Source organism: Pogoniulus pusillus, chromosome 29, assembly GCF_015220805.1.
Source record: "Pogoniulus pusillus isolate bPogPus1 chromosome 29, bPogPus1.pri, whole genome shotgun sequence".
In the NCBI taxonomy this organism is placed as follows: domain Eukaryota; kingdom Metazoa; phylum Chordata; class Aves; order Piciformes; family Lybiidae; genus Pogoniulus; species Pogoniulus pusillus.
In genome coordinates this window covers 1,095,496-1,119,765 of record NC_087292.1, presented here as the reverse complement: position 1 = coordinate 1,119,765, position 24,270 = coordinate 1,095,496, and the positions used below count along the sequence as shown (strand labels likewise).

General features: G+C 61.0%; 1 protein-coding gene across 1 annotated transcript in view; it reads left to right on the top strand.

The window, feature by feature from the left end:
* Nucleotides 1–22,613, top strand: part of DLGAP4 (DLG associated protein 4) — an 84,536-nt gene extending 61,923 nt beyond the window's left edge. Inside the window, 6 exon segments of the mRNA XM_064167837.1 lie at nucleotides 11,163–11,521; nucleotides 14,413–14,504; nucleotides 15,289–15,698; nucleotides 17,175–17,266; nucleotides 19,239–19,391; nucleotides 20,734–22,613. Coding sequence (XP_064023907.1) covers nucleotides 11,163–11,521; nucleotides 14,413–14,504; nucleotides 15,289–15,698; nucleotides 17,175–17,266; nucleotides 19,239–19,391; nucleotides 20,734–20,949 — 1,322 coding nt within the window. The 3' untranslated portion in view covers nucleotides 20,950–22,613.
* Nucleotides 22,614–24,270: the final 1,657 nt, after the last annotated feature.

Sequence of the window (24,270 nt, the reverse complement as noted above, 5' to 3'; positions counted from 1 at the left end):
TCCTGCTGGCCCCGCGGTGCCAGCTGCGCTGCCAGGCTCCGGGCGAGGCAGAGCCGCAGCCGCCGCGCCCGGGCTGGGCAGGGAGCTGCAGGCTGCTGCAGCGCTCGGTGCTGGCCAGAGCCGTGGGCAGCTTCCTTCTCCTCCTGCCTCGGGTCGCGGGGGGCAGTGGGGCAGTCGCTGGATGCTCTGCGTGGGGATGAAGCGGCTCCCTGGGAGCCCCCCCGAGGGGAAGTGGCATCCAGCGCTGCTGCCGCCGCCGTGCAGCCCTGGCCCTCTTATCAGAGCCTGTGCTGGCGAGCTGCTGGCTGCCATCAGCGCTTTCAGCACCCTCTCGGGCAGCCCTGCTGTGAAGAGCCTTTAAAAGGCACACTTCACACGGCGAGAGCCGCCCCGAGCCGCGGCTGCTGTGCTGGCACTGCCCGGGCAGCACAGCTCTGCCCTGGCTGCCGACGGCTGCAGGGTGCAGCTGCCTTGCCCCTGGCCGCCCCTGCTCGCTGCTGGGGGCTGGACGGGATGGCCTGGGAGGGGCAGGTCCCTTCTGCCCCGGCACGGTCTGTGTGCTGCTGCTGTGCCAGCGGCTGTGCCAAGGCCTCGGGCACAGCGTGAAGTGGGCTCCTGGTGGGCTTAGGAGGTGGTGACTGAAAGGGAGCTGTGGGGAGGCCCTGCAGGACTGTTGGGTGCATGCGTGGGCACTCTGCCCTTGGCAAGGGCTGCTGCACTTGCTGTGTGCTCGGGACGCAGCTCCCTGCCCATACAGTGCCCATCTGCCTGCTGGCACACGGCAGCAGTGCCAGGGGAGGAGCTGAGGCTGTGCTGCAGTGGGTAGCATGGCCCAGAACAGCAAGCTTGGGCTCTGCCGAGCAGAGCAGAGCAGAGCAGCCTGGGCTTGGCCTGTAGCCACATGGGTGCTGCCTGGCTGTGCCCTGGGGCAGCTGTGTTCAGGCGGCCTGGGTTGCTGCAGCGGCAGAGGAGGGAGCTGAAGGCACCTGCAGGTGGCATCCTCTGAGGCAGGTGGCACTGCAGGAGGGAAGGGACATTTCCTGCTGCTGGAGCTTTCCTCTGCAGGGCAGTCTGGAAACTGCTGGTGTGGAGCAAAACCAGAGAAGAGCTGCCTGAGGGCAGCAGCTTTGCTCAGCACCCTGCAGGTGCATGCCAGGACCCTCAGTGCCCTCAGTGCCCTTGGAGGTGGCTGAGGATCCTCAGTCACTCCTGATACCAGAGTCAGGGTACCTCAGTACCAGTGCAGGCTGGGGGCTGATGAGATCCAGAGCAGAGAGGCTCCAGAGGAGGCCAGCAAGAGGAGCAGAGGCTGCAGAAGCTGTGCTGTGGGGCCAGGCTGGGAGAGTTGGGGCTGTGCAGCCTGGAGGAGAGAAGGCTGCAGGGAGAGCTGAGAGCAGCCTTGCAGTGCCTGGAGGGGCTGCAGGAGAGCTGGGGAGGGACTCTGCACAAGGGCTGGCAGTGGCAGGCTGAGGGACAATGGCTTTGAGCTGGGAGAGGGGAGAGGGAGAGTGGAGAAGAGGAAGAAATTGTTGAGGGTGAGGGTGGGGAGAGACTGGCACAGGCTGCCCAGGGAGGCTGTGGATGTGCCCTCCCTGGAGATGCTCAAGGCCAGGCTGGCTGAGGCCCTGAGCAGCCTGTGCTGGTGGGAGCTGTCCCTGCCCTGGCAGGGGGCTTGACAAGAGGACCTTTGAGGGTCCCTTCCCACCCAGTGCCATCTGTGACTGAACACCTAACCCCAGCCCTTGTGGTTTGCCACCCTGAGAGCTGCAGGAGGAGAGCAGCCTCTGGTCTGTGACCTGCTGGCCCTGGCCCTACATTACTGCCCTAAATTCATCTGTCTGCCCTAGTGCTGGGCCAGAGGGGCAGCCAGAGTGGCACCGTGCAGGGAGAGCAGCACAGGGACTGGGCACAGCTGTGTGACAGCTGTGCTGTGGCAGCCACTGCAGAGCAGTGCTGCCTTCACTGCCAGGCCCTTGGGACACTTCCAGGGCAGACACTTGGGCCTGCAGAGCCCAGGCTGGCCTGGGCAGGAGGCTGCAGGGTGCTGCCAGCAGCAGCAGCAGAGTGCCCTGCCCCTGGTGAAGGAGTCGTTCTGAGGCCAGCACAGGAATGGAGAGCAGGGAGAGAGGGGACCTGGAGCAGGAGCTGGCCCTAGGAAAGGCTCTGGGCTGCAGCCCTCTGCGTGCCTTCAGTTGCTTTCCCTCTCTCCTCTTGTGCTCACAGAGTCCTGTCCCTCACCTTGCACAGCTGAGTGATGGCTGCAGATAGCTGAAGTGTGGGGGGCAAGAAGCAGGTACAGGCTCTGTCCAGTGGTGCCCTGTGGCAGGACAGGGAGCAGTGGGCACAAGCTGGACCCCAGGAGGTTCCACCTCCACGTGAGGAGGAGCTTGTTTGGTGTGAGGGTGCTGGAGGCCTGGAGCAGGCTGCCCAGAGAGGCTGTGGAGCCTTCTCTGGAGACTCTCCAGCCCCAGCTGGATGTGCTCCTGGGTGCCCTGCCCTGGGTGCCCCTGCTCTGGCAGGGGTAGGACTGGATGATCTCTGGAGGTGCCTTCCCACCCCTGCCCTTCTGTGATTCTGTGGTTGAGGTCCCCTGGCTGCTGCTGTTGGTTGGAGCTACCCTGGGTGCTGCCTGCCTGTGCCCCGAGCGCCGGGGGTGACAGAGGGGTGCTGCTGGCAGCACAGCTCTGGGTGGGGGGCTGGAGTGGGGGATGCTATGCAGCAGGCAGGGTGCTTGCCCTGCACCTCTCCACGCAGCTCCTCTGGCTGCTGGGCAGCCTCTGGCTGGAGTGTGCCCACTCAGCTGCAGTGCCCAAGCCCTGCAGCACCCTGAGCTGAGCTGGAGACCTCCCTTGCCAGCCAGGCTCTGCCTGAGGCTGTGCTCCACTCTGGCCCAGTCTCTTGTCTGTGGCAGCTGGCCTGGCCTGATGCCTCTGTGGCAGAGTTCAGCCCCTTCCAGCTGCCCTTCTGCAGAGGACTCCCCTGCAGGCGCTCCTGATGCCCAGGCCGGGCACGGGCAGTGCTTCCCTGCCTGCTGCAGGGGCCAGGAGAGCAGCAGCACAGGTTCCCTGCCACTGCTGCTGTGTGCCCAGCAAGGCTTCAGGCCCCTCCAGGCACTGCAAGGCTGCTCTCAGCTCTCCCTGCAGCCTTCTCTCCTCCAGGCTGCACAGCCCCAACTCTCCCAGCCTGGCCCCATGGGGAGGTTCTCCAGCCCTCTGAGCATGTTGGTGGCCTCCTCTGGCCCCTCTCCAGCAGCTCCAGGTCCTTGTGCTGGGCCGCCAGAGCTGGAGGCAGTTCTTTTGTTTAGTAACGAGCAGAACTTGCTGTGCTTGGCAGTGGCCAGGCAAGCACAGGGCAGCCTCTGGTTCTCAGCAGGCAGCAGGGGAGTGTCTCGGTGCAGAGTGCTCCGGCGTGGCCCTGGGGAGCCGCAGCAGTGCTGTGACCGAGGTGGGTGCTGAACCTCAGCGGGAGCAGCAGCTGACAGCTCTGCAGCAGCTCTGTGCTTGCTTGAGCAGCTCTTGCAGGTGATTCCCAGCTGGGGCACAAAGACCAAGCTGCACAGGACCTCAGCACCTTGCCGGCCTGGGAGCTGCTCTATGACTAACAGGCTGTGTGCCCCTGGCTGCTGTGGGGTTTGAGGGCAGAGCTCATTGCTCTCTGCAGCTGCCTGCAGGGAGGGGGCAGTGAGCAGGGGGCAGCCTCTGCTGCTTGGTGCCAAGGGCCAGGGGCAGAGGGAATGGTTCCAGGCTGCCCTAGGGGAGGCTCAGGCTGGAGCTCAGGAACTATTTGTGCCCTGGAAGGCTGCTCAGAGCTTGCAGTGGTCTGCCCAGGGCAGTGCTGCAGTGCCCATCCCTGGGGGTGCTCCAGCAGCTGTGGCCTGGTGCTTAGGGCATGGTTTGGTGCTGAGCCTGCAGTGCTGGGTGGAGGCTGGGACTGGATGGGCCTGCAGGGCTGTGCCAGCAGGATGTGTGCTGTGATTCCTGAAACACCATTTGGACAGGTCCATCCAGAGCCTGGAATGTGCTGCAGGGAGGCTGGAAGTGGTAGAAGAGAAGGCTCCAGCAGGACCTTCAGAGCTGCATGTCAGTGCCTGAAGGATCCTGCAGGAAGGCTGCAGAGAGACTTCTCATGAGGGGGGCTGGAGCCAGGCCAAGGGGAGGTGGTTTGGAGCTGAGGCAGAGCAGGGTCAGAGTGGAGCCGAGGGAGAAGTTCTTCAGCAGGAGGGTGGTGAGAGCCTGGCACAGGCTGCCCAGGGAGGTTCTGCATAGCTCCTCCCCGGGGGTGTTCAAGGCCAGGCTGGATGAGGCTTTGAGCAGCTGTGCCCAGTTGAGAGGTGTCCCTGCCCGTGGCAGGGCTTGGGGCAGATGAGCTCTGAGGTCCCTTCCAGCCTGAGCCACTCTGCTCTTGCCCTCGGCTCTGTGGGATGCTCTGCAGTGTCGCACAGGCTGGGGGAGCCCTCTGGGGCCCCCCACAAGCCCAGAGATGGTGTCAGGGTGACTCTCCCTGGCTACAAGGTGAGGAGATTGCTTCAGTGCACTGCCAAATGATGGCTTAGAGGAGCAGAGAATGGGTTAAGGTGGAAGGGACCTCAAGGATCATCCAGCTCCAACTCCTTGCCATAGGCAGAGACACCTCCCACTAGAACAGGTCATTCAAGGCCTCATCCAGCCTGGTCCTGATCACCTCCCTGGGCAACCTGTGCCAGTGTCTCACCACCTTCACTCTAAAGAACTTCTTCCTCACATCCAGTTCCAATCTCCCCTATGCCACTCCGAACCCATCCCTCCTCCTCCTCCTCTCATTCCCAACCCTTGTCAGTAGTCCCTCCCCAGCCCTCCTGGAGCCCCTTCAGCTCCTTCAAGGCCACTCCAAGGTCTCCTCCAAGCCCCAACTCTCTCAGCCTGTGCTCAGAGCAGAGCTGCTGCAGCCCTCTCAGCATCTTGGTGGCCTCCTCTGCACTGGCTCCAACACTTCCATGTCCTGCTTGTGCTGGGGGCTGCAGAACTGCTCCCAGGGCTGCAGGTGGGGTGTGAGGAGAGCAGAGCCAAGGGGCAGAATCCCCTCCCTTGCCGTGCTTGTAGCAGGAGAGTGGCTGCAGAGCTCTGTGCCCTGTGCAGGAGGAGATGAGGTTATGGCTCCAGCTCTCCCCATGGAGCAGGAGGGCTGCAGGCAGCTGGGAACTGTTTTGAGGGCAGCAAACTGGCTGTGGCTTGGAGCCTTCTGCATAGTCCAGCAAACATGAGGATGGCTTGAACAGGTCCTTGGAGTCTCTGGAATGATTAGAGGCAGCACTTGCTGGACTGGTGGCATTTAAACCTAAAGCCTCACCTTGGCTCCAGCCTGGGCAGTGCTGCCAGGTCCTGGGCAGGTAGGCTCAGCCTGCTGGGGTTGGAGCCTCTGAAGGCAGCCCTGGGTTTAATTTTCTTCTCTGACTCCTGTTTAGCTTCCAAGAAGCAAAGTGTGGGTCCTGTGGCAGGAGAGGATCACAGGGTGCCCATCTGGGTTCAGGCTCTGAGAACCCTTCCTTGTGCAGGGCTGCAGCCCTGGGCACCGCCTGAGCCCCTGGGAGCAGCAGCTGGTGCCAGGGGGAAGAGGCCAGTTTGGACACAAGCAGCTTGCTAAAAATAGTGCCCGGGGAGGACTCTGAGCAGCCAGCCCTGCCCCGGGACAGCTCCCCCGCAGCACGAGTGAGTCCTGGCAGCCTGCTTCAAGAAGCCTTCCCTGATGCCCTGGGCAGGAGGAGCCTGGAGCCGCGAAGCTGAGGGCTCAGGCAGTGCTTGCTGCTGCCCCCATGCCTCTGGCACTGGTGGGCACCAGTCCCTGTGCTGCCCTCCCTGCTGGGTGCCACTCTGGCTGCCACTCTCGCCCAGGGTTAGGGCAGACAGATGAATTTAGGGCATTAATGTAGGGCCAGGGCCAGCAGGTCACAGACTTGCCCCACCAGAGGGTGCTCGCCTCCTGTGGCTCTCAGGGTGGCAAACCACAAGGACCAGGGCTAGGTGTTCAGAAGAGGCCCCAGTCACAGAGGGCACTGCCCACCTGTCCTCTGGCAGGGGCATTTTGCTGTCAATGCCTTCCAGGATCATCTCTGACCTTCAGCTGAGCAGGATGGCCCCAGGGGCTCCCCAGAGCCAGCCCGGGGCAGGCTGCACCCCCCCCGCCCACAGAGCAGCAGAAGCAGTGTCTGCTGCCAGTGCTGGGTGGAAGGATGAGTCTGGGCACTCACTGATCCTCCCCAGCCTGCCCTGCCCTGCCCGGGCTGCAGTGCTTGAGAGCAGACAGGTATTGATTTGCTTACCCCAAGTCCATTACAGCCTCGGGGGGGCTCAGGGAAACCTGAGCTGTGCCCCTGGGCACTGCCAGCAAAGCCACCGCAGCCCTGCCCTAGAGCAGCTGCTGGTGGGTGGCAGGGCACCGTGGGCAGCTGGGGCTGAGCAGGGCCAAGGGCCCTGTGGAGTGGCAGGCAGGGGGCCTAGGTGGGGGCATGCAGCCCTGCTCCCTGCAGCACCATGCTGCACACTCCTGCTGGAGTGCCCTGCAGCAGTGGCAGCGTCCTGTGTGCTGTGCTGTGGCCACAGCCTGTCCAGGGCACTGCTCTGGCTGCTCAGCACTCCTGGGGTGGGCATAAGACCTGGCCTGGAAATGGCTGTTTGAGATGGTGCTGGCCAGACAGGCCTGGCAGAGTGACCCTGTGGGCACTCTGTGGGGTGCTCAGAGGCTGGCAGGGCTCTGGCTACCAGCCCCTTGGGCAGCATGTGCCTGTGCAGCTCTGCTCTGCAGGGCAGTGCCTGTTGCCCCAGCAGCCAAGGTCTTGGGAGCTCATCTGTGGTGGTGTCCTGGGCTGCTGCTGGCAGATGAACTCCTGCAGCAGCACCCAAGAGGCCACTGAGCTGTAGTGCCAGGGGGCTGGCCTGGGCAGAGCTGGGCTGTAGTGCCAGGGGGGCTGTGGATGGACAGGGCTGGGCTGTGCTGGCAGCAGGCTGCTGTACCTGCTGTGGGTACTGTGCTGTGCCCGTGGGTGCAGCAGGGCTCTGCAAAGCAAGTCTGGACATGACCCCAATCTACACTGGCATCTAAGGAGGCTTTTGGGGATGCCAAGCAGGGGATGTGGGCAAGGAGAGGCAGCCTGGGCAGCTTGTGCCCAAGCCCCCATGCCACCCCACAGCAGCACCCACAGCCAGGCCAGCTCTGCCCTGCCACAGCTGCTGCCAGCCCTGGCGCCTCTGGAGGAAGCCTGCCGGTGCCAAGTGTGATGTGCTGGGAGTGCTGAACGCTTCGGGCAGGTCCTGCTGCTGCTGCCCTGAGTGCAGGGCCCTGTGGTGTGCCTGGCAGTGAGCTGGGGCTGCCAGGTGGGCAGTGGGAGCCTGCTGCTCACCCAGCAGCGGGGAGCTGGCAGTGCAGCTGCACACTGTGGCCAGTGTGGGCTGAAGGGGGCTGTGGGGCTGGGTTCTGGCACCCAAACTGCAGCAGTTGGAGCCCTTGGACCTGGCCTGTTGGGAAGCTGCTGTAGGGGGCAGGCTCCTGTCCCTGGCTGGAGCCAGCAGCTGTGGCCTCAGGCTGCCCTGAGCAGTTCACAGGGCATGAGCCAGCCCTGGGGGGCTGCCACACCTGAAAACCAACCCTGTGCCACCCCCCAGGAGCCTCTCCCGGGTTGTTTCCCAGCTCTCTGGTTCCCTGGTGCCAGCCCCACTGGTGGGCTGCGTGTCAGAGGCTGGGCTCAGGGCTGGGCTGAGCACTCAGGGTAGGTCCCACCCTCGTGGGCATGAGGACACAGCTCACTGTGTGCTGGACTCAGCATGGGCCTCCCCCTCTGCTGAGACCCCTCCTGCAGCACTGCCTCCAGCTCTGGGCCCCCAGCACTAGAGGGACCTGGAGCTGCTGGAGAGGCTCCAGAGGAGGCCACCAAGAGGAGCAGAGGCTGCAGACCCTCCCCTGTGGGGCCAGGCTGAAATTGTTGAGTGAGGGTGGGGAGAGACTGGCACAGGTTGCCCAGGGAGGCTGTGGAGCACAGAATGGGATCAAAGATCACATCAGAGATCCCATTCTGAGCTTCTGTGCTCCACAACCTCCATGGAGGTGTTCAGGGCCAGGCTGGATGAGGCCTGTGCTGGTAGGAGGTGCCCCTGCCCATGGCAGGGGGTTGGCACTGGATGAGCATTAAGGTCTCTTCCAACCCAGCCCATCCCATGATTGTACTGAGAGGCTCAAGGGAACTGGTGAGAGGTTTGTGCCCTCCCAAGCTCCTGGTCAAGACTGGCACTGAAGGGCAGCTTGGTTGGCAACCCCACTTCAAGCTCTTAGCTCTCCTGTGGCAGTGGCACCATCCCAGCGCTGCTCAGCATCTCTGGGCACGCCAATGCTCTTGGCAGCACTGATGCCCACCTGCTCTGCACCTCCTTTCTCCTTCCTCCTCCCGAGTGCACCTCTAGCTGTGCCGTGGGCAGCAGCAGGGGTGGAGCTGCAGGCTCCTCAAGTGCTGCCAGGGAGCCCGTGGAGCAGCTGGCAGTGCCCTGAAGGGCATGCCCGGGGCCAGCTCTGACCCCACTGCAGGGGTGCCCTGCATATGTGGGCAGCCTCCACGTCGGGCACAGGGTCCTGTCTGGGGAGGAAGAGGAGCTGTGGGGAGGCTCACCTGGAACAGCCCTTCCCGTGCCAGTTCCCAGGGGGTTACACCCCCTTGGAGCAGGCTCATTCGACAGCTCTCTGCTGAGTGCCACCACACTGCAGGGAGCAGAAGGCAGCTGGATGGGCTGAGCCAGAGCTGTCCTGAAGGTGCCCAGCTGGGAGCTGCCCAGGGCATGCAGGCAGTGCTGATGCCAGGAAGCAGCAGGTAGCTGCCTGCCCTCCTGGTGCCCGAGGAGTCAAAGGAGCTCCCCACAGCACTGCCGGGAGGGCTTGCACAGGGTGAGGAGGAGCTGTTCTGGGGCTGCAGCTGGAGCAGGGCTGCAGCCTCAGGGGCTAGGCACAGCTGCTGCAGCACCCACTGGCACGCAGATGCCATCTTCCTGCCCAGCCTGGGCTGGCACTGGCACACAGATGCCATGTTCCTGCCCAGCCTGGGCTGGCAGTGGCACACAGGTGCCATGTTCCTGCCCATCTTGGGCTGGCAGTAGCACGCAGATGCCATGTTCCTGCCCAGCCTGGGCTGGCAGTAGCACGCAGGTGCCATGTTCCTGCCCAGCCTGGGCTGGCAGTGGCATGCAGGTGCCATGTTCCTGCCCAGCCTGGGCTGGCAGTGGCACACAGGTGCCATGTTCCTGCCCATCTTGGGCTGGCAGTAGCACGCAGGTGCCATGTTCCTGCCCAGCCTGGGCTGGCAGTGGCACGCAGGTGCCATGTTCCTGCCCAGCCTGGGCTGGCAGTGGCGCGCAGGTGCCATGTTCCTGCCCAGCCTGGGCTGGCAGTGGCGCGCAGGTGCCATGCTCCCCCCGCTGTGTTCAGGGCACCTGAGCATCGCCGCTTCCTGCCATCAGCCCCTAGGAGACTTCTGGCTTCTTTCCGTCTCTAGGCTAAACCAGCCCGGCCCAGAGCCTGGCGCCCGAGGGGACACTTCGCTGTGCCCCTTGGCTGCTGCGGGACTCTTAGCCCCAGGGCTTAGCCAAGGAGAACTCCCCCCAGGCCTGCAGCGCTCCCGGGAGGCTTTTCACATAGCTGCTGTGCCCTGCAGCCTGTGCCCATGGTGCTGCTGCCGCCCTCCTGAGCTAGCTCCAGCTCTGCCCTGCCGCTGGGCCTGGCTTAGCACAGTGCTGCTGTATGCAGGTGCCGCTGCCCACAGGCTGCTGCTGCCCGCAGGGTATCGCTGCCCGCAGGTGCCGTTGCCCTCATGCGCTGCTGCCCGCAGGGTATCGCTGCCCGCAGGGTACCGCTGCCCGCAGGCGCCGCTGCCCGCAGGGTATCGCTGCCCGCAGGGTACCGCTGCCCGCAGGCGCCGCTGCCCGCAGGGTATCGCTGCCCGCAGGGTACCGCTGCCCGCAGGTGTCACTGCCCTCAGGCGCCGCTGCCCGCAGGGTATTGCTGCCCGCAGGTACCCCTGCCCGCAGGTGCCGTTGCCCTCATGCGCTGCTGCCCGCAGGGTATCGCTGCCCGCAGGGTACCGCTGCCCGCAGGCGCCGCTGCCCGCAGGGTACCGCTGCCCGCAGGTGTCACTGCCCTCAGGCGCCGCTGCCCGCAGGGTATTGCTGCCCGCAGGTACCCCTGCCCGCAGGTGCCGTTGCCCTCATGCGCTGCTGCCCGCAGGGTATCGCTGCCCGCAGGGTACCGCTGCCCGCAGGTGCCGCTGCCCGCAGGGTATCGCTGCCCGCAGGGTACCACTGCCCTCAGGCGCCGCTGCCTGCAGGGTATCGCTGCCCGCAGGGTACCGCTGCCCGCAGGCGCCGCTGCCCACAGGGTACCGCTGCCCGCAGATGTCACTGCCCTCAGGCGCCGCTGCCCGCAGGGTATTGCTGCCCACAGGTACCCCTGCCCGCAGGTGCCGTTGCCCTCATGCGCTGCTGCCCGCAGGGTATTGTTGGCCGCAGGGTACTGCTGCCCGCAGGTGTCGCTGCCCGCAGGCGCCGCTGCCCGCAGGGTATCGCTGCCCGCAGGTACCGCTGCCCGCAGGGTATCGCTGCCCGCAGGCGCCGCTGCCCGCAGGGTATCGCTGCCCGCAGGTACCGCTGCCCGCAGGCGCCGCTGCCCGCAGGGTATCGCTGCCCGCAGGTACCGCTGCCCGCAGGTGCCGCTGCCCGCAGGGTATCGCTGCCCGCAGGTGCCGCTGCCCGCAGGGTATCGCTGCCCGCAGGTACCGCTGCCCGCAGGTACCGCTGCCCGCAGGCGCCACTGCCCGCAGGTACCGCTGCTCTCAGACGCCGCTGCCCGCAGGTACCGCTGCCCGCAGGGTATCGCTGCCCGCAGGTACCGCTGCTCTCAGACGCCGCTGCCCGCAGGTACCGCTGCCCGCAGGGTATCGCTGCCCGCAGGTACCGCTGCCCGCAGGGTATCGCTGCCCGCAGGCGCCGCTGCCCGCAGGGTATCGCTGCCCGCAGGTGCCGCTGCCCGCAGGTGCCGCTGCCCTCAGGCGCCGCTGCCCGCAGGTGCCGCTCGCCGCTGCGGCCGCGGGCGCTGCCACTCACCTGCCTTTCTTTTCTCTCTCGCTGTCTCCCCCGACCTGTCCGCCCCCTCCGCAGGTTCCTCCTGCCTAGTGGCATATAAAAAGACTCCACCTCCCGTCCCGCCTCGGACCACCTCCAAGCCGTTCATCTCGGTGACGGTGCAGAGCAGCACGGAGTCGGCGCAGGACACGTACCTGGAGAGCCAGGAGCACAAGAGCGAGGTCACCAGCCAGTCCGGGCTCAGCAACTCCTCCGACAGCCTGGACAGCACCCGCACGCCCAGCGTGACGCGGGGCAGCCTGGCCGCGCACGGCGACGCCCCCGACCCGCCGCAGAAGAATGCCACTCTGAAGAGCGACAAAGGGACTCTGACCAGCGAGGAGCCCAAAGCCGAGCCCGTCCCCAAAAGGAAGCTCTCGTCCATAGGGATCCAAGTACGGAAGGGGTTTTTGGTGGGGCTAAGGAGTGGCACAGGATGGTAGAATGGCTCAAGCTGTGCCAGGGCAGCTTCAGGCTGGAGGAGGAAGTTCTGCACAGAGAAAGTGATTGGCATTGGAACTTCTCCACCAGCTCCTTCAGAGCCCAGCAGGTTCTCCTCTAGCTCCTTCAGAGCCCAGCAGGTTCTCCTCTAGCTCCTTCAGAGCCCTGCAGGTTCTCCTCTAGCTCCTTCAGAGCCCAGCATGTTCTCCTCTAGCTCTTTCAGCACCCAGCAGGTTCTCCTCTAGCTCCTTCAGAGCCCAGCAGGTTCTCCTCTAGCTCCTTCAGAGCCCAGCAGGTTCTCCTCTAGCTCTTTCAGCACCCAGCAGGTTCTCCTCTAGCTCCTTTAGAGCCCAGCAGGTTCTCCTCTAGCTCCTTTAGAGCCCAGTAGGTTCTCTTCTAGCTCCTTTAGAGCCCAGCAGGTTCTCTTCTAGCTCCTTTAGAGCCCAGCAGGTTCTCCTCTAGCTCCTTTAGAGCCCAGCAGGTTCTCCTCTAGCTCCTTTAGAGCCCAGTAGGTTCTCTTCTAGCTCGTTCAGAGCCCAGGAGGTTCTCCAGAAGGCTTACAGCAAGGCTGCTGTGGGGTACTTGTGATAGTGAAGCCTCCCTGCAGGACTGTGAGGCACACACATGCTGAAGGGGCAGCAAGGGAGCCCTCACTGCAGAGGCTGCCTGCCTGCCTCTGCCTCTTCCTTTCCTGCCCCATGCCTTGCATTTCCTGATGAAACTTGTGTGCAGCACCTCTGGCTCTGTGTGTGTGTGTGTGAGTGCAACACCTGTATGTGTGTGTGATTGCAGCACCCCTGTGTGTGTGTGAGTGCAACACCTGTATGTGTGTGTGATTGCAGCACCTCTGTGTGTGTGTGTGTGAGTGCAACACCTGTATGTGTGTGTGATTGCAGCACCTCTGTGTGTGTGTGTGAGTGTGAGTGCAACACCTGTATGTGTGTGTGATTGCAGCACCCCTGTGTGTGTGTGAGTGCAACACCTGTATGTGTGTGTGATTGCAGCACCTCTGTGTGTGTGTGATTGCAGCACCTCTGTGTGTGTGTGTGAGTGTGAGTGCAACACCTGTATGTGTGTGTGATTGCAGCACCTCTGTGTGTGTGTGTGTGTGAGTGCAACACCTGTATGTGTGTGTGATTGCAGCACCTCTCTCTGTGTGTGTGTGTGTGTGAGTGCAACACCTGTATGTGTGTGTGATTGCAGCACCTCTGTGTGTGTGTGTGTGAGTGCAACACCTGTATGTGTGTGTGATTGCAGCACCTCTGTGTGTGTGTGTGTGTGTGTGTGTGTGAGTGCAACACCTGTATGTGTGTGTGATTGCAGCACCTCTGTGTGTGTGTGAGTGCAACACCTGTATGTGTGTGTGATTGCAGTACCTCTGTGTGTGTGTGTGTGAGTGCAACACCTGTATGTGTGTGTGATTGCAGTACCTCTGTGTGTGTGTGTGTGAGTGCAACACCTGTATGTGTGTGCGATTGCAGCACCTCTGTGTGTGTGTGTGAGTGTGAGTGCAACACCTGTATGTGTGTGTGATTGCAGCACCTCTGTGTGTGTGTGAGAGTGTGAGTGCAACACCTGTATGTGTGTGTGATTGCAGCAGCTCTGTGTGTGTGTGTGTGATTGCAGCACCTCTGTGTGTGTGTGTGTGTGTGAGTGCAACACCTGTATGTGTGTGTGATTGCAGCACCTCTGTGTGTGTGTGTGTGTGTGAGTGCAACACCTGTATGTGTGTGTGATTGCAGCACCTCTGTGTGTGTGTGTGTGAGTGCAACACCTGTATGTGTGTGTGATTGCAGCACCTCTGTGTGTGTGTGTGTGTGTGAGTGCAACACCTGTATGTGTGTGTGATTGCAGCACCTCTGTGTGTGTGTGTGTGTGTGAGTGCAACACCTGTATGTGTGTGTGATTGCAGCAATTCTGTGTGTGTGTGTGTGAGTGCAACACCTGTATGTGTGTGTGATTGCAGCACCTCTGTGTGTGTGTGTGAGTGTGAGTGCAACACCTGTATGTGTGTGTGATTGCAGCACCTCTGTGTGTGTGTGTGTGTGTGAGTGCAACACCTGTATGTGTGTGTGATTGCAGCAATTCTGTGTGTGTGTGTGTGTGTGTGAGTGCAACACCTGTATGTGTGTGTGATTGCAGCACCTCTGTGTGTGTGTGTGTGTGTGAGTGCAACACCTGTATGTGTGTGTGATTGCAGCAATTCTGTGTGTGTGTGTGTGTGTGTGTGTGTGAGTGCAACACCTGTATGTGTGTGTGATTGCAGCACCTCTGTGTGTGTGTGTGAGTGTGAGTGCAACACCTGTATGTGTGTGTGATTGCAGCACCTCTGTGTGTGTGTGTGAGTGTGAGTGCAACACCTGTATGTGTGTGTGATTGCAGCACCTCTGTGTGTGTGTGTGTGAGTGCAACACCTGTATGTGTGTGTGATTGCAGCACCTCTGTGTGTGTGTGTGAGTGCAACACCTGTATGTGTGTGTGATTGCAGCACCTCTGTGTGTGTGTGTGTGAGTGCAACACCTGTATGTGTGTGTGATTGCAGCACCTCTGTGTGTGTGTGTGTGTGTGAGTGCAACACCTGTATGTGTGTGTGATTGCAGCACCTCTCTGTGTGTGTGTGTGTGTGTGAGTGCAACACCTGTATGTGTGTGTGATTGCAGCACCTCTGTGTGTGTGTGTGAGTGCAACACCTGTATGTGTGTGTGATTGCAGCACCTCTGTGTGTGTGTGTGAGTGTGAGTGCTACACCTGTATGTGTGTGTGATTGCAGCACCTCTGTGTGTGTGTGAGAGTGTGAGTGCAGCAGGCAGTGCCAGTGTTAGGTCCATGTCTGTTTGCTCCCCAGGTTGACTGCCTACAGCCGGTAGTGAAAGAGGAGCCTGCTCCCGTGGCCACCAGATTCCAGTCCATCGGGGTGCAGGTAGAGGACGAGTGGCGGTAAGTGAAAGGCTCAGGTGGTTTTGGCTTCCTCCCTTGGGAACTGCATGGCCCCCACTTCTGCTTCCCCCCTGCTTTGGTGTCCAGTGGGGGCCCCTGGAGAGCAATTCCTCCACAGCACACAACTGCTGCAGGAAGATCTTCTTCTTACGCAGCCAAATCGAGGGAGTTTGGGATTGGATTCCAACCCTTTGCAAGTCTCCGTGTGCAGCCCAGTGCCAGCTGGAATTACAGCTGTGTGCATCCCAGTGCCTGCTGGAGCTACAGTTCTGTGTGCAGCCCAGTGTTTGTGGGTGCATCCCAGTGCCTGCTGGAGCTACAGCTGTGTGTGCAGCCCAGTGCCAGCTGGAGTTACAGCTGTGTGCATCCCAGTGCCTGCTGGAGCTACAGTTCTATGTGCAGCCCAGTGTTTGTGTGTGCATCCCAGTGCCAGCTGGAGTTACAGCTGTGTGCATCCCAGTGCCAGCTGGAGTTACAGCTGTGTGCATCCCAGTGCCTGCTGGAGCTACAGCTCTGTGTGCATCCCAGTGTTTGTGTGTGCATCCCAGTGCCAGCTGGAGTTACAGCTGTGTGCATCCCAGTGCAAGGTGGAGTTGCAGCTGCCCCCCAGCCCCCTGTGTGCGCAGCCTCCTGCAGCCAGCAGGCAGCCCTCTCTGCCTGCCCGTCCTGCTGTGCCTTGGCTGTGCCAGCCCCGGCAGAGGCACAGAACCAGCTGCATTCGGAGTGTGTGTGAGGCCAGGCAGGGTGAGTGCTGCTGCTGACCGCCTGCCTCTGCCGCCTGCAGGAACAGCCACTCCCGCAGCATGTCCTCCAAACAGGACACAGACTCTGACACGCAGGAGCCCAACAACTCCAGCTGCAAATCATCTGAGAGAAGCCTCGCTGAGTGCCCCCAGCACAACAGCTCCGTTGGTGCTGATGCCACTACCCGGCAACCAGCCAAGCCCTCACAGATAAAGAGAAACCTCTCCTATGGAGAAAACAATGACCCAGCCCTGGAGCCTTCCTCTCTCCCTCCTCCTGACCCCTGGCTTGAGACGTCCTCCACCTCCCCCTCAGAGCCCACGCAGCCGGGAGCCTGCCGGCGGGACGGGTTCTGGTTCCTGAAGCTGCTGCAGGCAGAGACGGAGCGGCTGGAGGGCTGGTGCCGCCAGATGGACCAGGAGACCAAAGAGAACAACCTCTCTGAAGAAGGTGGGTGCTGGTCGGCAGCCTCTGGAGCACACTGCCCTGCAGCAGCCACGCAGCTCCCCCTTGAGAAGAGCTGGAGCTGAGGAGTGGCTCAGCTGTCTGCTGTGTGTGCGAGCCCCCCGAGGCACAGCCGGGAGGCGCCCGGCATGGGCCAGGGAACTCCTGTCACTTGGGAAGGATGCAGGGCGGGTAAGAAGTGATGCTGGGATGCAGCACACAGGACCTGCAGACCGTGGGGCAGCTTCTGACCATCCCACACTGCCAGAAGGCTCCAGGAATTGCTTTCAGGGAGCTGTGGGGTCTTGGTCCCTGCCCAGCCCACTGCACTCATGTGGAAGCTCAGCTGGCAGCGGTGCAGAATGAGCAGGACCTGTGAGCTGGCTGAGCTGTTGAATGAGAGGACACAGGTCCAGGTAACAGCCAAGAGGAGGTTTCTTGCAGTGAGAGCTGCAGAGATTTTGTGCTGAGCAGACCCAGGGCTGGTGCCCAGGGAGCAGGAGGCTGCTCAGTGTCCCTGGGCTCAGGCTCCGCCAGCCTCACTCTGTTCCTTTGCACTCAGTTGGCAAGGCCTGAGCTGCTCCTGCACCCAGAGGGACAGCAGAGGGTGACTGAGCAGCACAGGGCAAGGCCTTTGTGTGGAGGCTGTTAATAGCTGAGGAAAGTGAACTAATGGTCAGGCTCAGTCACAGCTCCTCGTCCCTCTAGGGCTTGGGGCAGCTAATCTCTGATCCTATTGCCCTGGCTGCCAATCTGGGCAGGCAGTGCCAGGGCTCTCCCTGCCTCAGGAGATGCCCTTGTTTAGCCTGTGGCAAGAAAAGGCACCCAGAGCAGTGTGGCATTGTATCTGTCACCTCCTAGGAGATGTAGCTGGAGCTTGGTGGGCATGCAGAGAGGTCACTTAGCCTGCCCCAGCGAGACCTCTGAGCACTCAGAACTGCTTCCCTGGGTGCCGCAGCAGGGCAGGGAGCAGAAGGGGATCGGCTCCCTGGCAGCAGCGGGTTGTGCCTTTGGGAGGGCAGAGCTCCTGCCCTGCTTTCCCTGTAGGAAGCAGAGGAACGTTGCCTTCTTTTGGAGGCCACCGAGAGCAGCAAGAGAGCACAAACGGTAAAGGCAGGCAGGAGACAGTTCAGCCTCTGGCTGCCTTCCACTCGTGTGTGAGTGGGAGAGCAGGCACCAGCAGCTCTGCCGAGGTGGCGCTGGGGGCCTTCTGATGGAGGCAGCTGAAGGCACTTTCTGGCAGCACCAAGGTCCTCTTCTTGCTCTGAACTGCTTCTGACCTGCTCTGGAAGGAGCAGCAAGAGATGGTGAAGGCAGAGGCAGGTTGTAAACTGGGTACAGCTTGCCTTGGCAACATCTCAGTTCCTTGGGGACCTCTAAAGCTCCTTTTCTAAGGGACCAAGAGGGCTCTTTGCTCCACTCTCGATCGAGCTCAGTCTCCCCAGCTGAGCTTTCCTCCTGTTTTGTTTCTTAATTCCCCAGTCTTAGGAAAAGTCCTGAGTGCAGTGGGCAGTGCACAGTTGCTAATGTCACAGAAGTTCCAGCAGTTCCACGGCCTCTGTGAGCAGAACTTGGTGAGTCTGTGCTGCGTCTCCTGGGCGGGGAGGGGGATCTGTGCTTCAGCAGCATTCCAGCACCACCGGCGCGGGGCAGGGCTCTGTCACTGCACAGACCCACAGCAGCTGTGTCCTGCAGCCTGAGCACCAGGCCCTGAGGGCAGGATGCTGATGGGACACAACAGCTGAGCAGCGGGAGGCTGACGGCTTCCAGCTCTCCTCTGCACGGGCAGCTCCTGGGCTGGCACTGCTCAGGGGTGAGCGCAGGGGAGCTCTGCTGAGCAGGCCGTGCTGGGCACACTGGAGTCTCAAGTGTGGCCCAGACGTGCTGCTGCGTGGCCTGCTGTGACGGTTTGGGAGTTACCTGCCCTCCCACTCCGATGAAATCACCCAGACTAAGCCAGCTGGAAGGTAGGGAATGAAGCCCTCTGGTCACAGCTCAGCACAGCACACAGGCAGTGTTTGCAGTGTATGAGGTACCTCCAGCTCTGGGCAGGAACACACAAGTTAAAGGTAACACAGGCACACAGCAGCCCTCCCAGACAGCAGAGTGCCCAGGAGGGGTTCCCAACCACCCTGCCACCTTCTTCCTTCCCCTCTGCCTGATCCCAGAGTCTGCCTTGGGTGCACACTGAGCTAGAAGGATCAGCAAGGGGGGGTGGAAGCAGAAGGATTAGTTGGGTCACACAGACCCAGCAGGACAGCAGAAGCCCAGGGAGAGGACACAGACACCAACTCCAGCAGACAGAGACCCTCAGACCGACTTACCTGTGTGTGTCCCTGCTCTTGCACACCTCAGCCAGCCTGAGTGAAGCAGCCACCACCACTGCTGCTCTGTCACAGCCTGCAACCTAACTGCTCATTGAGGTGTTCCAATTAGCCTCAGACCAGCACACCTGGAAACTGCCTCTTGCTTGTCACCTCTTGAGGTCTGTCTGAGCTGAGCCAGACTCTGAGCAGTCTGCTGTGCCTCTCCAGCCCTGCTGTGTATGTGGCCTGTGGCTGGTAGAAGCAGGATGGTCCTCACTGCTCACAAGGCTCTCATCAGCTCCCTTCAGGTGCCTGACCTGGCTGAGAACTGGGCAGGGCACACCTGGGCACAGGTGGGAATCTCTGGTTTGTTCCCTACCCCCCAGCTTTAGCATGGGCTGCACTTTACACACTTCCTCAGAGGGAATTCCCTTTTCCTTGTGAAACAAAAAGGCAAAACCAACACATGTAGAGAACCTCAGGGAGGAGGAAGGGGTTAAGTGCTGAGCATCTGCTCTCTGCTAGCTGGCTGATCACTGCAGCAGGGCTTGAGCTGCCAGGCTGTCAGTGCAGCTTTGTGCTGAGGCTTCCCTTTCGTTCAGCTTTGTCCCAAGCTGCCCGGAGCTGATCCCATGCTCTCCTGAGACAGCCCAGGCCTGTGCAGGCAGCTCAGATGGCTCAGGACTGGGAAAACTCTGCCCTTGGAAAGCACTTCAGCTACTTAACATGTCCCAACCTGGCCTAAGCAATGCTGATGCTCTAGGGTGGTCTGGGGGGGGATGTGGTCATTGGGCTGGCAAAGGCTCCGCCACCGCCTTTGGCTTGCTGTACACTGGCATGCAAGTGCCAGAGCTCTGCCTGCATCCTGCTGTGTCCATTCCCATCATTACCCACCCTGGAACCAGGCTCTGTGTGTCAGAGAGCAGTCAGGTGTTGGAGACCTTCCCCTGGGGCTGCTGCTGTGGGCTGAGTGCTGCTGGGGCAGCCCTGGGAGCTTCTGCCTTCTGCCACAGGCTCTCGGGACCCCCAGAGCAGAAATGCAGCCAGGAGCTCTGCTTCCTGAGCTCGGGCTGGAAATGATGGCACTGTGGTTCTGCAGAGGCAGGGCTGGGGTGCCCTGGGGAGGGGTTCCTGACCTGGCAGCTGCCAGGCAGGTGGGCTTGACAGGGGTGAAGCTGTGTGGACTGCTGTGCCCATCAGGAGGGTGCCTCCTTTCTGAGAGCTTTGCTTTCCTTTCCAGAACCCTAATGCCAATCCCAGACCCACAGCCCAGGACTTGGCAGGGTTTTGGGATCTCCTGCAGCTGTCCATTGAAGACATCAGCATGAAGTTCGATGAGCTGTACCACCTGAAGGCTAACAGCTGGCAGCTGGCAGAGACACCGGAGAGGAAGGTGAGCAGTGGGGAGGGAGCAGAGCCCCTCGCAGGCGTCCTGAGTGTCTGACTTGCTTTCTGCCTGCACGCAGAAGACCTCTGGGGGTTTGCCACCTCGCACTGTGCAGTGTGAGCTCATGGCCCTGCAGTGCACCGAGGCCATGCCTTGAGTGGCAGTGGGAAGAGGCTGGCACGGGGGGGGGGGGGGGGGGGGGGGGGGGGGCGGTGAGGGTGTGCTTAAAGCAGTGACACAGAGGCCTCTAGTGTCACAAGCACTGCATGGGCAGCTGCGAGCTGCTCCTGCTGCTCCCCTCTGGAACCTCGGGAGGGTGCAGCACAGGCGGTGCCCTGGGCCGGGCTGCTCCTGTGGATCTGTTCAGCCCTGGTGCTGCGCACCTGGCTAGAAACTGGGGGAGCCGATTGTCAGTGCCTGGAGGGGCTGCAGAGAGTTAGGGAGGGACTTTGGACAAGGGCTGGCAGTGCCAGGATGAGGGACAATGGCTCTGAGCTGGGAGAGGGAGAGTGAGAGTGGAGAGGAGGAAGAAATTGTTGAGAGTGAGAGTGGGAAGAGACTGGCACAGGCTGCCCAGAGTTGCTCCACAACCTCCCTGGAGGTGTTCAGGACCAGGCTGGATGAGACCTTGGGCAACCTGTGCTGGTGGGAGGTGCCCATGGCAGGGGGCTGGCACTGGAGGAGTTTTAAGGTCCCTTCCAGTCCAACCCAACCCATTCTGTGCTCTGAGATCCAATGTTCCTTGCCAAAAGTACAATACCAGTGGGTGAGGGCAGCCCTGCCTGCAGCCCCTGACCCTTCCCACAGCCCCTTCCCACAGCTGCTGCCCCCTGCCTGCAGCCACAGCCCCTGACCCTGCCCACAGCCCCTGCCCACAGCCCCTGCCCCCTGCCCGCAGCCACTGCCCACAGCCCCTGCCCACAGCCGCTGCCCACAGCTGCTGGCCCGTCTGCAGCCCCTGCCCTCAGCCACTGCCCACAGCCCCTGCCACCTGCCCACAGCCACTGCCCACAGCCCACATCCACTGCCCCCAGCCGGCAGCCACTGCCCACAGCCCACATCCACTGCCCCCCTGCCCTGCCTGCAGCCGCTGCCCCCTGCCCGCAGCTCCTGCCCCCTGCTTTGCTTGAAGCCCCTGCCCACAGCCCCTGCCCCCTTGCCCTGCCATGTGGGCACAGCTCCCTGCCCTGACCTCAGCCCCGGCCCCCTGCCCTGCCTGCAACTCCTGCCACCTTGCCCTGCCATCCGAGCACAGCTCCCTGCCCGCAGCCCCTGCCCTGCGGGCACAGCTCCCTGCCAGCCGCCTGCGCTTTCCCCTCACCTGGGGCCTCTCCCCCTGTCTCCGAAGGAGGAGAAGAAGCCACCCCCGCCCGTGCCAAAGAAGCCAGCCAAGGCCAAGTCCCAGCTGAACCGGGACAAAGGCTCTGACGGCGACAAGCAGCGGCAGGAGGCTCGCAAGCGGCTGATGGCGGCCAAGAGGGCAGCCTCGGTGCGGCAGAACTCGGCCACCGAGAGCGCAGACAGCATCGAGATCTACGTGCCCGAGGCACAGACGCGGCTGTGAGCGGCCCCCGCCGCGCCCCGCGGGCTGCCGCCGCCGCCACGAACCCAACCCACGCAACACGCAGGCGAAAGCCGCTCCCGAAACCGCTCCGTCGGTCCGGACACTCCTTGAGCCATCCCTCGAAAGGGCTCCCCCTCCGCTGGGTTTTTTTCCTCTCTCTCTCAGCTTTAAGTAATGAAGATTTTAAACGAAACAAACAACAAAAACCCCAAGCGAACAATAAACGGAAACAGACAAACGAACAGCAACACAAAAAGGAACAAAATGGGGAAAAAAAGGAAAAAATACCCCCCCCCCCCCCCTTCCCCCTTCCTCCCCCGGCCCCCCCCCGGGGCCGCTCCCTGCCTGGCTGCGGTGCTGCCCAAGGGACCGAAGGACACCGGTGGGAGCCGCAGCCCCTGGCCCGCACCGCTCCTCCGCCGGGATCACCGCTGGGTGTCTGCAGCGAGAGGACGACAGAACACAGAGCCTTCAGCACTTGCCCCGCCGTCTTCTTCCTCCTCCTCCTCCGTTCTGTTCTTCCCTGCCATCCTTTATTTTCTCCTCCTTTCTCTCCCCCCCCCCCCCCCTTTGCATGGCTTCATTTCCCGGGTCAGAAGTCACCCCGGAGGGCAGAGCCGGGCACAGTTGGTGCTCCTGGTGCACTCTGCCCACAAGCAGCCTCCTGGGCATGGCTTTTTGCTTTTCGGTTTGCCTTTTTTTCCCTCTTTTTGCTGGGGATGCTGGGGGCAGGGGGAGGATGGGTGGGCAGGGAAGGGGCAGAGGGTTGGTGTTGCTCTGTCTGCCCGCAGAGAGAAGCTGGCAGGGTCTGGGTGGTGGAAATGCAGCCCGGCAACAAATGTGCAATAAGCTGGCAAAGGAGAGGGGGGAGGGGGGGGAAAGGAATAGGCACAGGACCCTACCCTGGGCACAGGACCCTGCCCCAGGCACAGGACCCTAACCTGGGCACAGTACACTAGATGGGGCACAGGATCCCACCCCGGGCACAGGACCTTACCCTGAGCACAAGACCCTGACCTGGGCACAGTACCCTAGATAGGGGCACAGGATCCTACCCTGAGCACAGGACCCTGACCTGGACACAGTACCCTAGATGGGGGCACAGGACCTTACCCTGAGCACAGGACCCGGACCTGGGCACAGTACCCTACCCTGGGCACAGGACCCCCGCTCGGGCACAGGAGGGGAGCTGAAGGGTGGCAGAGCAACCCTGGGCACGAATCTCATTTGCTTCACTTGGATTTGCGTTTTTTCTCCTCTCCCCGTCACAAAACCAGTTTGGGTTTGGGTTTTCTGGGCTGTTTTTTTGCCCGTTCGTTGCGCGAGAAGCTGCTGCACTCGGCGGGGGGCGGGAGCCGAGATGGGGCCGGGGGAGGCGCAGGGGGCAAGGCTGGTGCTGGGGGGGGCTGTACAAAGGACAGGTGGGGGGCGAGGGGCGGCCGTGCGGCTGCCTGCCCTGCTGCCCGTCCGTGTACATAATGCACATACTACACTTAGCAGTAGCTGTACCTCGGGTCCCTGCCCGGGCGGAGCTGTGCCCGGGCGGGCAGAGGCTGTGCCAGGGAGCCGGCTGGGCGCGGGGCAGATGTACAGCATATATTTTTACATGTACTATATCTAGCTGTGTGTAAAAGTGTGTGTAAAAATATAGACCCTGTGTGTAAGCAGATGACTTCTTGTTCCCTCCCCTCCTCCCCCATCTCCCTGCTCCCTCTGGGCACAGGAACCATTGATAAAGATTTTTTTTAGCTCATTTTCCCCCCTCCCACCTTTGGAGGTCTCCTTCTCAGTCTGACTTCCCTGAAGCCACAACTGCCACGGCGCTGGCTCGGCCACCCCCCACCCCCCTCCTTCAGAAGCAGCATTTGGCCCATCCAGAGTGCTCTTGAGCGGGACTGGCGCTGGGCTTGGGGCTGGATGCCTTTGGGTTGGGTCTGGGTCAGCTGGGGGTTGGGTTGGGGTCTTGTTTGGTTGGGGTTTGGGTTAGGTTTTGTTTGGGGTTTTGATTGGTTGGGTTTTCGGTTGGGTTTTGGTTGGGGATTAGATTGGTTGGGTTTTGGTTTGGGGGTTTGATTGGTTAGGCTTTGGGTTGGGTTTTGGTTTGGGGTTTTGATTGGTTGGGTTTTGGGTTGGGTTTTGGTTGGGGATTAGATTGGTTGGGTTTTGGTTTGGGGTTTTGATTGGTTGGGTTTTGGGTTGGGTTTTGGTTGGGGATTAGATTGGTTGGGTTTTGGTTTGGGGGTGTGATTGGTTGAGTTTTGGGTTGGGTTTTGTTTGGGGTTTTGATTGGTTGAGTTTTGGGTTGGGTTTTGTTTGGGGTTTTGATTGGTTGGGTTTTGGGTTGGGTTTTGGTTGGGGATTAGATTGGTTGGGTTTTGGTTTGGGGGTTTGATTGGTTAGGCTTTGGGTTGGGTTTTGATTTGGGGTTTTGATTGGTTGGGTTTTGGGTTGGGTTTTGGTTGGGGTTAGATTGGTTGGGTTTTGGTTTGGGGGTGTGATTGGTTGAGTTTTGGGTTGGGTTTTGTTTGGGGTTTTGATTGGTTGAGTTTTGGGTTGGGTTTTGTTTGGGGTTTTGATTGGTTGAGTTTTGGGTTGGGTTTTGTTTGGGGTTTTGATTGGTTGGGTTTTGGTTTGGGATTTTGATTGGTTGAGTTTTGGGTTGGGGTTTTGATTGGTTGGGTTTGGGGTTTGGTTGAGTTTTGGGTTGGGTTTTGGGTTTTGTTTGGGGTTCTGATTGGTTAGGCTTTGGACTGGGTTTTGTTTGGGTTTTCTTTGGGGTTTGATTGATTGGGTTTTGGGTTGGGTTTTGTTTGGGGATTTGATTGGTTGGGTTTTGGGTTGAGTTTTGGTTGGGGTTTTGATTGGTTGGGTTTTGAGTTGGGTTTTGTTTGGGGTTTTGATTGGTTGAGTTTTGGTTTGGGGTTTTGATTGGTTAGGCTTTGGGCTGGGTTTTGTTTGGAGATTTGATTGGTTAGGTTTTGGGCTGGGTTTTGTTTGGGGTTTCATTGGGGTTTGCTGGTTTGGGATTGGTTTTGTTTGGGGTTTTTGTTTGGGGTTTGAGGTTTGTTGGGTTGGGATTTGTTTAGGGTTTGGATTTTCTTTGAGGGTTCTTTGGGGTTTGTTTGGGTTTTGTTTGGGTTGTGTTTGGTTTTTTGGGGGGGGTTTTGGAGTTTTCTTTGGGGTTTGTTTGGGTTGTTTGTGGTTTTGTTTGGGTCTTGTTTGGGTTTTTTTGTTTGGAGGTTTTGTTTATTTGGGGGTTCTGTTTGGGTTTTTTTGGGGGGGTTGCTTGGGGGTTTGTTTGTGTCTTGTTTGGGGTCTTGT